At 66.9% G+C, this 11,201-nt stretch overlaps 6 protein-coding genes across 6 annotated transcripts; 3 read left to right on the top strand and 3 right to left on the bottom strand.

Annotated features, from left to right (window-relative positions):
• Positions 1 to 2,499: 2,499 nt before the first annotated feature.
• MICPUCDRAFT_52862 (uncharacterized protein) lies at positions 2,500 to 3,858 on the top strand (the record flags this gene model as incomplete). The annotated part of the gene is made up of 2 exons (XM_003063088.1): positions 2,500 to 3,059; positions 3,228 to 3,858. The coding sequence occupies 2 exons, from the start codon at positions 2,500 to 2,502 to the stop codon at positions 3,856 to 3,858; spliced, it is 1,191 nt and encodes a 396-aa protein (XP_003063134.1).
• A 155-nt stretch (positions 3,859 to 4,013) lies between these two features.
• Positions 4,014 to 5,392, top strand: MICPUCDRAFT_21964 (uncharacterized protein; the record flags this gene model as incomplete). The annotated part of the gene is made up of 4 exons (XM_003063087.1): positions 4,014 to 4,073; positions 4,223 to 4,570; positions 4,752 to 5,013; positions 5,181 to 5,392. The coding sequence occupies 4 exons, from the start codon at positions 4,014 to 4,016 to the stop codon at positions 5,390 to 5,392; spliced, it is 882 nt and encodes a 293-aa protein (XP_003063133.1).
• A 90-nt stretch (positions 5,393 to 5,482) lies between these two features.
• On the bottom strand, positions 5,483 to 8,057 carry MICPUCDRAFT_66967 (uncharacterized protein; the record flags this gene model as incomplete). The annotated part of the gene is made up of 7 exons (XM_003062884.1): positions 5,483 to 5,824; positions 6,027 to 6,239; positions 6,424 to 6,647; positions 6,773 to 7,010; positions 7,218 to 7,424; positions 7,624 to 7,758; positions 7,938 to 8,057. 7 exons carry the CDS (start codon positions 8,055 to 8,057, stop codon positions 5,684 to 5,686), a joined length of 1,278 nt encoding a protein of 425 aa, XP_003062930.1. The 3' UTR covers positions 5,483 to 5,683.
• A 141-nt stretch (positions 8,058 to 8,198) lies between these two features.
• MICPUCDRAFT_52859 (uncharacterized protein) lies at positions 8,199 to 8,672 on the top strand (the record flags this gene model as incomplete). The annotated part of the gene is made up of 1 exon (XM_003063086.1): positions 8,199 to 8,672. One exon carries the CDS (start codon positions 8,199 to 8,201, stop codon positions 8,670 to 8,672), a length of 474 nt encoding a protein of 157 aa, XP_003063132.1.
• Positions 8,673 to 10,017: 1,345 nt separating this feature from the next.
• MICPUCDRAFT_52858 (uncharacterized protein) lies at positions 10,018 to 10,464 on the bottom strand (the record flags this gene model as incomplete). Its single annotated transcript, XM_003062883.1, has 1 exon — positions 10,018 to 10,464. One exon carries the CDS (start codon positions 10,462 to 10,464, stop codon positions 10,018 to 10,020), a length of 447 nt encoding a protein of 148 aa, XP_003062929.1.
• A 98-nt stretch (positions 10,465 to 10,562) lies between these two features.
• MICPUCDRAFT_52857 (uncharacterized protein) lies at positions 10,563 to 11,117 on the bottom strand (the record flags this gene model as incomplete). Its single annotated transcript, XM_003062882.1, has 1 exon — positions 10,563 to 11,117. The coding sequence occupies one exon, from the start codon at positions 11,115 to 11,117 to the stop codon at positions 10,563 to 10,565; it is 555 nt and encodes a 184-aa protein (XP_003062928.1).
• Positions 11,118 to 11,201: the final 84 nt, after the last annotated feature.

Here is an 11,201-nt window from a genome sequence, read left to right as displayed (position 1 = left end):
CCGCCGCCTCCGCCTTCGCCGTCACCGCGGTCGCCGCCGCCTCCGCCTTGGCCTTTTGCGCCGCCTCGCGCTCGGCGTCCTCGCGCGCGCGCGCCGTCTCCTCCCTCGCCTTCTCCGCCTCCGCGCGCGCGGCTTCCGTCGCCGCCGCGAGCGCGGCTTCGGCTTCCGATTTCGCCGCCGCCGCCGCCGCCTCCGCGGCGGCCGCGAAAGCGGCTCGCTCCGCCGCGGCTTCCTCGTTCGCCCGCCGCAGCGCGTCCTCCTTCTCGCGCAGCTCCCTCTCGAGCGCGTCGCGAATGTCTTTCTCCTTCGCGGCGGCGTTCGCCTCCACCTCCGCGACGCGCGCCGCCTCAGCGATCGCGCGCGCCTTTTCCTCCTCCGCGGCTTTCGCCTCCGCGGCTTTCGCCTTCTCCGCCGCTTGAATCGCCGCGCGCTCCGCGGCGTCTCGCTCCGCGCGCGCCACCGCCTCCGCGATCGCCTTAACCTTGGCGCTCTCACCCTCCGCGACTCTCGCCTTTTCATCCTCGAGCGCGGCGAGCGCGTCGTCCAGCGCGCTTTGTTTCTCCTCCGCGAGCGCCTCCAGCTGCTCCCTCAGCGCCGCCGCGTTCGCCTCGCCCTCTCGCCGCGCTTCCTCCGTCGCGTCTCTGAGAGCCGTTCCATACAAAAATATATTAGTTCACCGGTCAGTTGAAAGGGAGGGGCCCACGCGATCAAGTGTTGAAACCGATGAGCTATGGGTGAAAAACGTTTGTGACCCTGAACGCACCTCAGCTCCCCGCGCTCCTTCTCCCCGAGGTTCATGACGCGAACGTTGGCGCGCGCGATGGTGACGTCGCGTCGCGCGCGCTCGAGATCCGTCTGCAGAAGCTCGATCGTGTCCACCTCTCGCTGCAGGACGTCGTTGGACGCGCGCAGCGCGTCTGAGGGTCGAGGGTCCATACGAGCGAACGTCGGGGTGGAGTTGAAAGGCGTCAGACGGAGTTGTGAGGCGCCGAGGGCGGGGATTGAAACCGTGGGGTGATGGGCGGAGAGATGCGCTGGGAAAAGTCCTTAAGAAACGGCGTTCACCACGCCGACGCGGTCGTATGGGGACAAGTGTACAGAACGCACCTGACTCCTCGACGAGCGCGCCGTCACGGTTGCGGATGAACGCGGCGACGGCTTCTCGCACGGCGACGGGGAGTTCCTCGCCGTTCTCGGGGAGGTCGCGCAGGTCGCCGATGATGCCTGTGGGGCCGGCGGATCGAAAAAGTGCATTCATCGGTCAGTTGAAAGGGACCGACGCGATCGAGCGCGCGTTGAAACCGAGCGGCGGCGGGGTGAAAAACATGACTCGCCTTGAATTTGCGCGTCGAGTTCCGGATCGGTCCGCGCGAGCCTTCCCGCGACGGACGCGACGCCGGTGACCTCGCTGAAGGACTGGATGAGCTGAAGACGGAACTTCTCGCGTCCCGCGGCGGTGATGAAGCTCGAGCGGTACTTTTGCGCGTAGTAGGCGGACACCGCGACGCCGAGCGCTTCCTGCGGATGTATCGATCGATGTGAAACGTTTTTTGTCGGGTTTCGTCCGTCGGTCAGTTTCATTACGTTGAAAGGGATCGCGGGTCTTCTCGAAAGCGGAACCGCGCGGGGCCTTGAAAGGACGCGTCAGGGTGAATGAAGGTATCGATCGCACCTCGAACCCCGAAAGCAGCGGGATCTGCTCCAGGCCCTCCACGACCGCGCCCGCGCTGAGGCCGAGCGCGAGCGCGACGAGGGACGCGCTCGCGCCGATCACGAGCCCAGTCCCGGTCTTCAGCGACCTGGCGCGCGCGGCGTCGACGGCGGGGTCGACGTCGTCGTCGTCGTCGTCGACCGCGGTCGACGTCTTCGAGAGCGTCTTCACGCCGTCGTCGCTCTCGTCGAGGACGTACTCGGACGCGTTCTCAGACGCGGCGGCGGTCTCAGTAGACGCGGTCGCGTCCTCCACGTCCGACGGCGCGCCGGCGGACGCGACGACGAGGGAGGACCGGCGACGGCGCGGGAGGACGACGACGCGAGCGCCGCGCGCGGGCGCGACGGATCTTTTCGACGACGGCGAAACGCGATCGCGTCTCTTCGCCGAAAAGGTCTTCGTCGCGACGACGCGCGGCGCGAGCGCCGCGGACGGAAGCGCGGAGGCGCACGCGCGCGAGATCATCTCTCTCTCCGGGGCGCGCGTGCGAGGCGCGCGGGGGGTGGGCGACGCGCGAGGTTAGTCGCTCGATCGCGAGTGACGACGACGCTGCGAGCGATCGCGGCGAGGTCTAGTTGGCGCGAGGAGAGCCGCGATCTCGGAGATTTTTTTGAGTGTCATCAGCCGAGCGTTCTGTGTTCACCCACCGCTCGGTTTCAACATTTGATCGTGCCGTCTTTCAACTGACCGATGATTTTTTTGTGCTCATCAGTCTCGATACTCGACGCCAAGAGAGCCTCAAAAGCCACGACACTACCCCCCACCCGCGCGCCGCGTCGCTCGCCGCGATGCCCGAAACGACGCTCGAGTCCTCGCGCGCGGCGGCGCCGGCGGAGATCCACGCCGCGAACGCGTCCTCCGCCGCCGCCTCCGACGACGCGTCGTCGTCGCCGCCGTCGCGCCCGCCTCCTCCTCCCCCCCACCCCACGCCGCGCCTTATCCTCGCGCCGGTGGACGACACCGACGACGCGTCGCGCGCGGTGACGTGGGCGATCGAGCACCTCCTCCGCGCGAACGGCGACGACGTCCTCCACCTCCTGCACGTCGTCCCCGCGACGCACCCGTCGCGATACATAGCCTACGGCGGGCCGATGGTGTGGATGGAAGACGCTGGGGTCTACGCCTCGTCGTCGTCGTCGCCCCCGTCGTCGCCTCCGCCGTCGTTCGCCTCCGCGCCCGTCGTCGCGCCCCGTCCTCGCTCGCATCGCTCACCGACGACGCCGACGGCGACGCGACCCTACGACGCGGCGATGAGCTTCCCGGGGGCTTCGTCGAGGGCGACCTACTTCGATCAGATCGAGCGGGACGAACGCGTGCAGAGGGCGAACGACCGACGCAACGCGGAGGCGTTCGTCGCGCGCAGGTGCCAGACTGGTCCCCATACGACCGCGTTTCTTAAGGACTTTTGCCGCATCTGATACGTCGTATCCGACCGTTCGTTACCCACCACACGATGTGCCACGTCAACGAATATGCTCACGCGCTGACCGATCGCATCGCTTCGCCCGCGCCGCAGGTTCGCGCCCGCCTTGCGCGCGGCTGACGTGAAGTTCGTCGCGGACGTCACGCGCGGCGACTTGGACAGCTGGAGCGTCGGCGAGGTGATATGCAACCACGCGAGGGAGCTTCGCGCCGCCGCGATCGTGATGGCGCCGCACGGAAAGGGTCGGATGAAGGAGTTTTTCGTCGGAAGGTGCGCCGCGCCGGGTTCGACCGGCGCGTCTTCTCTCGTCTCGAGCGAGTTGAAAAATAAAAAATCGCTGCCGGCGTCGACGCGACGACTCGACCGCCCGTCCGACCGCCCGACCCGACCCATTCCATTCCATTCTAACCTTATTCGTTCGTTCGCAGCGCGTGCAACCACGTCCTGCACCACGCGCGCACTGCGCTCGTCGTCGTCCGCGGCGCTCGGGACGAGGACGAGGGCGAGAAGAAGCGCGAGCGCGAGCGCGGGGGGCCCGCGGTATCGGAGGCGCCGCCGCCGGCGCCGGCGACGCCGTCGCCCGCGGGGAAGGCGACGCGAGGAGGGGGGAGGAGCTGAGGCGAGCGATGCGATCCACCGAGCGCGGCGCGCGACGACGCGACGGACGACAGACGAGACGATAGGAAGCGAACGTACGCGGTACGAGAGAGAGAGTGATGGGTAGAGAGCCACCGGCTCCGCGACTTGGATTTTTTCAGCGGCAAGTTCAGACTTGAGAGTTCACAACAGCACAGAACAGAACGAACCATCGAAAGAACTCGAACGGTCCGAGACAGAAGTGACCGCGCCGCCCGCCCCCCCCCTCCATCCTCGGGCGCCATGACGGACTACGCCGCGAAAGCGGACGAATTCATGAAGAAGGCGCAGAAGAAGCTCAAGGTGCGAATCGCATCGCGCGCGTCTCCGCCCTTCTGTCCGCCGATCTCGCGCGCGCGTCCCCCCCTACGCTCCGCGTTTTCCTCTCCTCCCTCCCCGCGCGGCCTCGCTCAGATCGCGCCCGTCTCACGCCCGCGCCGCGCCTCCCTCAGGCCGGGATGTTCGCGTCCATGTTCGGGAACAAGTACGAGGAAGCGTCGGAGCTCTTAGAGAAGGCGTGCAACAACTACAAGCTCGCGAAGATGTGGCGAGAGGCCGCGGACGCGTTCGCGCTCCTCGCCGACTGCCATCTGAAGTGCGACAGCAAGCACGAGGCGGCGCAAGCGCACGTGGAGGCGGCGAACGCGAACAAGAAGGTAGACCCCGCCGCCGCGATCGCGAGCCTGCGAGTCGCGATATCGCACTTCACGGACATGGGACGGCTGTCCATCGCGGCGAAGCACCTGAAGGACATCGCGGAGCAGTACGAAAAAGACGAAAAGGAGGACGACGCGTGCGAGGTGCGACGACGCCGCCGCCGCCGGCGCGTCCTTCCTTCCGCCGACCAATCGCGCGACGACACGTCAGCCCATCATCCATGCAACACGTCATCAACACGTCATCAACAGAGTATCCACTGATATCCGCGCGCGCGCCTCACTGACCGATCGCATCTCTCCACGTCAACCATCTCCACGTCAGGCGTACATGCAAGCCGCGGATCTGTACGGCGGCGAGGAGGTCTCCACGGCGGCGAACAACTGCAAGCTTAAAGTCGCGGAGCTCTCCGCGTCGCTCGAGCGATACCCGCTCGCGATCGAGGTCTTCGAGGAAGTCGCGAAGGCGTCCGTCTCGAACAACCTCCTTCGGTTCAGCGTGAAGGGCTACCTTTTGAACGCGGGGTTGTGCCGGCTGTGCTCGCAGGAGCCCGTCGGCGTGAAGAACGCGTTGGAGCGGTACGAAGGTGCGTTCTATAAACTGGTCCCCATACGACTGCGTTGGCGTGGTGGACGCCGTTCCTTAAGGACTTTTCCCGGCGCGTCTCTCCGCCCACACCTCGCTTTCAATCCCCGTCCTCGGCGCCTTTCAACTTCAACTGACGCCTTTCAACTCCATTCCGACGGTACGAAGACTTGGACCCGTCGTTTTCGACGTCCAGAGAGCACACGCTGTTGGCGGACCTGTCGTCCGCGGCGGAGGAAGGGGACCAGGAGAAGTTCACGGCGGTCCTCGCGGAGTACGACTCCATGAGCCGGTTAGATCCGTGGAAGACGAAGCTGTTGTTGCGGGCGAAGAAGAAGATCGCGAAGGACGTCGAGGAGGAGGAGGACGATCTCACGTGATGAGCGGTGATCGATCGACGAGTTCGACGTCGAGGTCGAGATTTGCTGGTCGGGGGGTGCGACGCGCGCGCGCGGCGTTCGAGATTGAATGCACACGTGGACGGTTGGTGGTTTCGTTATTTTTACATCGCCGACGCGCGCAAGCTGTTTCGCTCGCCCGCGGGCGCGGTCGCGCTCGTTCCTCCGTCGTCGTCGTCGTCGTCTCGGTCGTCGAGTTTTTTTTTTCCCGTCGCGGCGGGCGGGGTTTAGGGGTTTCCACGTCTCTTCGCGGCGTCGTCCGTCCATCCCTCATCAGATGAGCACGGACGCGCCGAGCTGCGCGCCGAGCTTACACAGATCGCCGAACACCCCTCCCGCGGTCACCGCCGCGCCCGCGCCCGGCCCGCGCACGATCAGCGGCGTGCTCCCGCCCACGGCGCTGTACCTCGAGGACTGAGGGTCGAGGGTCCATACGAGCGAACGAACGTCGGGGTGGAGTTGAAAGGCGTCAGAAGCGGAGTTGACAGGCGTCGAGGTGTGTCGGGATTGAAAGCGAGGGGTGCGCGGAGAGATGCGCCGGGAAAGAAAGTCCTTAAGGAACGGCGTGCACCGCGCGAACGCGGTCGTATGGGGACCAGTGTGAGATAGAACGCGCCTGAATCTCCACCACGTTGTCCGCGCCCTGGAGCCCCGCGAACGGATGCGTCTTCGGAAACTCGCCGAGCTCGACGCTCCCGACGCCCTTCTCCACGTCAACCTTCCCGACGAACCGAAGCACGTTCCCGCGGCTCGCCGCGTCCGCAGCCTCCTTCGCGATGTCGCCGTCGAACTCCGCCATCCTCGACACGTACTCCGCGGCGTCGCACGACTCAGGGCCGTTCCATACAAAGCGATGGCGAAGTGGAGTTGAAAGGCGTCAGTTGGAGTTGAAAGGCGTCGAGGGCGGGGATTGAAAGCGAGGTGTGGGCGGAGAGAGACGACGGCAAAAGTCCTTAAGGATCGGCGTTCACAACGCCGACGCGGTCGTATGGGAACCAGTGTATAGAACGCACCTCGAGCGAGGGAGGGACGAGCGACCGCGTGGTCACGTCGGCGAGCTCCAAGTCGACGCCGCTCTCCCGCGCGGCGATGACGACTTTCCTCGCGACGTCCATCCCGTTGAGGTCGTCCCTCGGGTCCGGCTCCGTGAACCCCGCGGCCTTCGCGGCGAGCACGACCTCGCTGAACGGCTGGCCGCCGGCGGGGTCCCAGGTGTTGAACAGGAACGACATCGTCCCTGATGAGGGTCGTTCCATACAAAAATAGTTCATCGGTCAGTTGAAAGGAGACGCGATCAAGTGTTGAAATCGAGCTATGGGTGAAAAACTTTTGTATGGTGAAAAACGTTCGTACAGAACGCACCCGAGAAGACGCCCTGGACGGATCGAATCTCGTCGCCCGACGCGCGGAGCGTTCGGAGCGTGCTGACGATGGGCAGCCCGGCGCCGATCGTGCCCTCGCACAGCCACTTCGCGCCGGACGACGTCGCGGCGGTTCGTATCGCCTTGAAGCGTTTTAAATCGCCGCTGTTGGCTTTTTTGTTGGGCGTCACGACGTGCACGCCGCTCGCGAGCCAGCCCTCGTACCGGTCCGCCACCGCCTGATTGATGATGAGGGTCGCACGGGGTGGGCGGGCGGCGTTCAAAGGAAGCGTCAGTCGGCGTTGAAAGCGAGCGCGAGCGGGGATCGAAAGCGTGGGGTGGGATGGGCGGAGAGACTCGCCCGCCGGGAGAGAAAGTCCTTAAGGAACGAAGTTCACGACGCGAACGCGGTCGTACGGGGACCGGCGTGAGGAATAAATACGCGCCTCCGACGACGTGTTGTCCACGATGACCGCGTGCGCGCCCGTCGCCTCCGCGCGCTCCCGCAGCGCCGCCGCGAACGCGTCCAAGTCGCACGGCGATATCTCGCCGCTCAGCGCCTCCGCGTTCCAGTCCGCGACCGCGCCGTCCGCGCCGCCGGTCACCGCGTCGTTCGCGAGCCCCGCGGCGGGATCTGACGCGAGGATCATGCTCTTAGGGTCGAGGGTCCATACAAAGCGACGAACGTCGGGGTGTAGTTGAAAGGCGTCAGAAGTGGAGTTGAAAGGCGCCGAGGGCGGGGATTGAACGCGAGGGACCCTGGGCGGAGAGATGCGCCGGGCGAAGTCCTTAAGGATCGGCGTTCACCACGCCGACGCGGTCGTACGGGGACCAGTGTAAATATGAACGCGCCTTGCTGTCCGTCGCGCCCGCGAGCTTGAGGTCGAGGCCGGTCTGCTCGAGCAGCGTCCCCGCGCGGCTCGCGACCTGCTTGACCGCGACGCCGCCGATGAGGCCGGTGCCGACGAACCCGACGTGAAGCGGGACCTGAGCGGAGAAGCGGGGATCAGTCACGGCGATCGACGGGGGGGGCGGGCGGGGGGGGCGTCAGCGATTATTCGCTTTTCACGACACGGAGTGACGAGGACCGCGGGTTGTGTGTACTGTAACCCTTCCCGACGACCGGAAGAATGTGACGACGACGCGGGGCTCGAGCGGGGACGCACGGTCTTCATGCTGGCGCGCGAGAGCGTCTTCGCCGGCGCGGGTTTCGTTTTCGTGGACGTGGACGACGCCTGGGCGTGGACGCGCGGGTGCGCGCGAGCGAGGAGCGCCGCGCTCCGCATCTGTGCCGCGACGAGCCGAGCCAATTGTCGCTACGTTTCGGAGGGCGGGCGGATTCGACCGACCGCGACGACCGAGCTGACGACGACGCGCACGCATTAAAATGCGAATTCTTCACTTCTCCCGCAGCGCCGTCGACGCGGATGTCGACGACGCGCGTCGGCGACGCCGCCGCCGCCGCCGCGCCCGAGCCCGCGTCGTCCGGGCTCGACGGCGACCGCGGCGGCGAGCGAAGGACGTGGGGCGACGCGAAGCCGAAGAAGAAGAGCGGAGGAGGGATGTTCTCGTTCCTGAAGACGACGACGAAGAAGAAGAAGAGCGCGAGCGGGCGATCGACTTCGACGACCACGACCACGACGACGACCACGATGCCGCCGCCGTCGCCGCGCCGCGGCGACGACGCCGACGCCGACGCCGACGCCGACGCGACCGCCGCGAAGACGTCGGCGGCGCGGCCCCCGCCGTCGCCCATCGCGCGGTCCGTCGCGAGCGACTCCGCGGCGAGCCGCGCGTCGTCGGGATCGGAGCGGTGGGGGGGGCGACAACAACATCATCAGGTGCGTTCTATACACTGGTCCCCATACGACCGCGTTGGCGTGGTGAACGCCGATCCTTAAGGACTTTTCCCGGCGCTTCTCTCCGCCCACCCCTCGCTTTCAATCCCCGCCTTCGACGCCTTTCAACGCCAACTGACGCCTTTGAACTCCACCCCGACGTTCGCTCGTATGGAACGGCCCTCAGCATCATCGTCGTCGCCGTCCGCCGTCGCCGTCGTTCGATTCCGCGCGCGCGTCGCCGTCCGCGCCCGCCGCGCACGCCGCCACCGACGATCACGGCGTCGTCGTCTCCGCGTTCGAGGTGGCGGAGAACGCGCGCGTCGCGCTCGAGGCCAAAGACGCGGTCGCCGCGCGCCTCCGCGCGCGCGTCGCCGCGCTGGAATCCGAGGTGCGTTCTGTACACTGGTCCCCATACGACCGCGTCGGCGTGGTGGACGCCGATCCTTAAGGACTTTTCCCGGCGCATCTCTCCGCCCGCCCCTCGGTTTCAATCCCCGGCCTCGGCGCCTTTCAACTCCATCTGACGCCTTTGAACACCACCCCGCCATCGCCTTGTATGGAACGACCCTGAGCTCGCCGTCGTCGACGCCGCGCGCGTCGACGCGGAGACGCGGCTCGCGCGCCACGAGGCTGAGCGCGCGCTGCACGCCGCGGACGCGCTCGACGACGAGATCGCGCGCGCGAGGAGGGACGTCGTCGAGGCGTGGGGTGGCGGCGCGACGACGCGCGACGTCCCGAGCGCGATGAAGGGGGCGCGGGAATCGATCGTGACGAAGACTGCGGCGCGCGGGCGGTATGAGGTGCGTTCTATACACTGGTCCCCATACGACCGCGTTGGCGATGTGGACGCCGTTTCTTAAGGACTTTGCCCGGCGCATCTCTCCACCCACCCCTCGCTTTCAATCCCCGCCCTCGGCGCCTTTCAACTCCACCTGACGCCTTTCAACTCCACCCCGACTTTCGCTTGTATGGAACGGCCCTGAGGAAAACGGCGGCCGGAAGATCTCGTTCGCGCGCGACGACGAGGAAGGCGGCGGCGGTGGAGAGAGGACCGCGGCGCTCGAGCGGGAGTGCGAGCGGCTGCGCGCGGAGCTGCGCGAGGAGCGGCGACGGAGGGTCGAACTCGAGGCGCGACTGGAGCCCGGGTCGGATCCGAAGACGTCGACGGGGTCGGGCGCGGGCGAGGACGAGGACGACGACGCCGCGTTCGCGGCGAAGCTCGAACGGATGGCGATAGAATTTAACTTGTAGCGCGCTATAGGCGCGACGACAGACAGACGGGGGTCTCGCTCGTATGTTACAGTAGTGACAGCACGTCGTCGTCGTCGTCGTCGTCGTCGCGACCGCAAAAAAACCAAAAATTGCCAAAAATTGAAATCGACGGCTGCGCGCGACGTCAGTCGTCTCAGTTCTTCTTCCCGCCGTGAAGCATCTCCGCGACGTTCGCGACGCGCTCCTTCTTCTTCGCGTGCGCGTTCGCGACGTGCTCGGACGCCGTCTGCATCGAAGCGCGCGCGTGGTCGCGCGCGGCGTCGCGAAGTTCCGCGCCGCGTTTCATCTTCGTCTCGATCCAGTCCGCCCACGACTCGTGCGCGTGCTGGCGGTGACGCTTCATCTTCTCGTGATGCGAACCGACGCTCCAGTCGCCGTGGCCGCCGCTGGACGTCCACGCCTTCTTCATCGCGTGGTGGGCGTCGGCGTCGTCGTGGTGGGAGGACATCTTCATTCCGTCGTGGTCCAACATCGCGTGTGTTCCGTCGGCGTCGCCGCCGTGATGTTCCAGAAGCGCGCGGCGGCGGCGGCGACTGAGGGTCGTTCCATACAAAGCGACGAACGTCGGGGTGGAGTTCATAGGCGTCAGGTGGAGTTGAAAGGCGTCGAGGGCAGGGATTGAAAGCGAGGGACCCTGGGCGGAGAGACGCGCCGGGCGAAGTCCTTAAGGATCGGCGTTCACCACGCGAACGCGGTCGTATGGGGACCAGTGTATAGAACGCGCCTGTTATCCGCGTCGTCCTTCCCCGTCCACTTCGCGACGTGCTCGCTCGCGGCGTCCGCGACCTTCGCCGCGCGCGCTCTGTGCGCGTCGTGCGCGTCGTCGACGTGCGAACGCATCTTTTCGCGCGCGTCGTCGACGTGCGCCTTGGTCTTCTCGACCGAGTCTCTCGCGTGTTCCGCGAGAGCCTCGCGCGTTTCCGTCGCGTGCGCGTGCCACGCCGCCGCGGCGTCGCCGAGCGCGGCGAGCGCGGCGGTCATCGCGGACTTGAAGTGCTCGTGCGCGGCGTCGACGCGCGACATCGCGGCGTCGTGCTTCGCGCGCGCGTAGCCGCGCGCGGCGTCCGCGTACGCGATGCGCGCGGACGCGACGTCGCCGTCCTTGTCGAACAGCTTGCTGTCGTGGTGCGTGTTGCCCCAGCGTGTTGACGCGTCGTCTGGCGCGGCGTTCGCGCCGGAGACGCACGCGGCCGCGGCGACGAGCGCGGCGAGGACGAGCGCGGTCGCGCGCATGATCGCTGTGCGTTTGGTGTGGCGTGCGAGGACGGGGGTGGGGGGGAGGGCTCGAGGGAGGGCGCGGGGGCGGGGGNAGNGCNC

Source organism: Micromonas pusilla (genome assembly GCF_000151265.4).
Source record: "Micromonas pusilla CCMP1545 genomic scaffold MICPUCscaffold_13, whole genome shotgun sequence".
In the NCBI taxonomy this organism is placed as follows: Eukaryota; Viridiplantae; Chlorophyta; class Mamiellophyceae; order Mamiellales; family Mamiellaceae; genus Micromonas; species Micromonas pusilla.
Note: the sequence above shows the minus strand (reverse complement) of the source record. Positions and strands in the feature narration are given on the sequence as shown.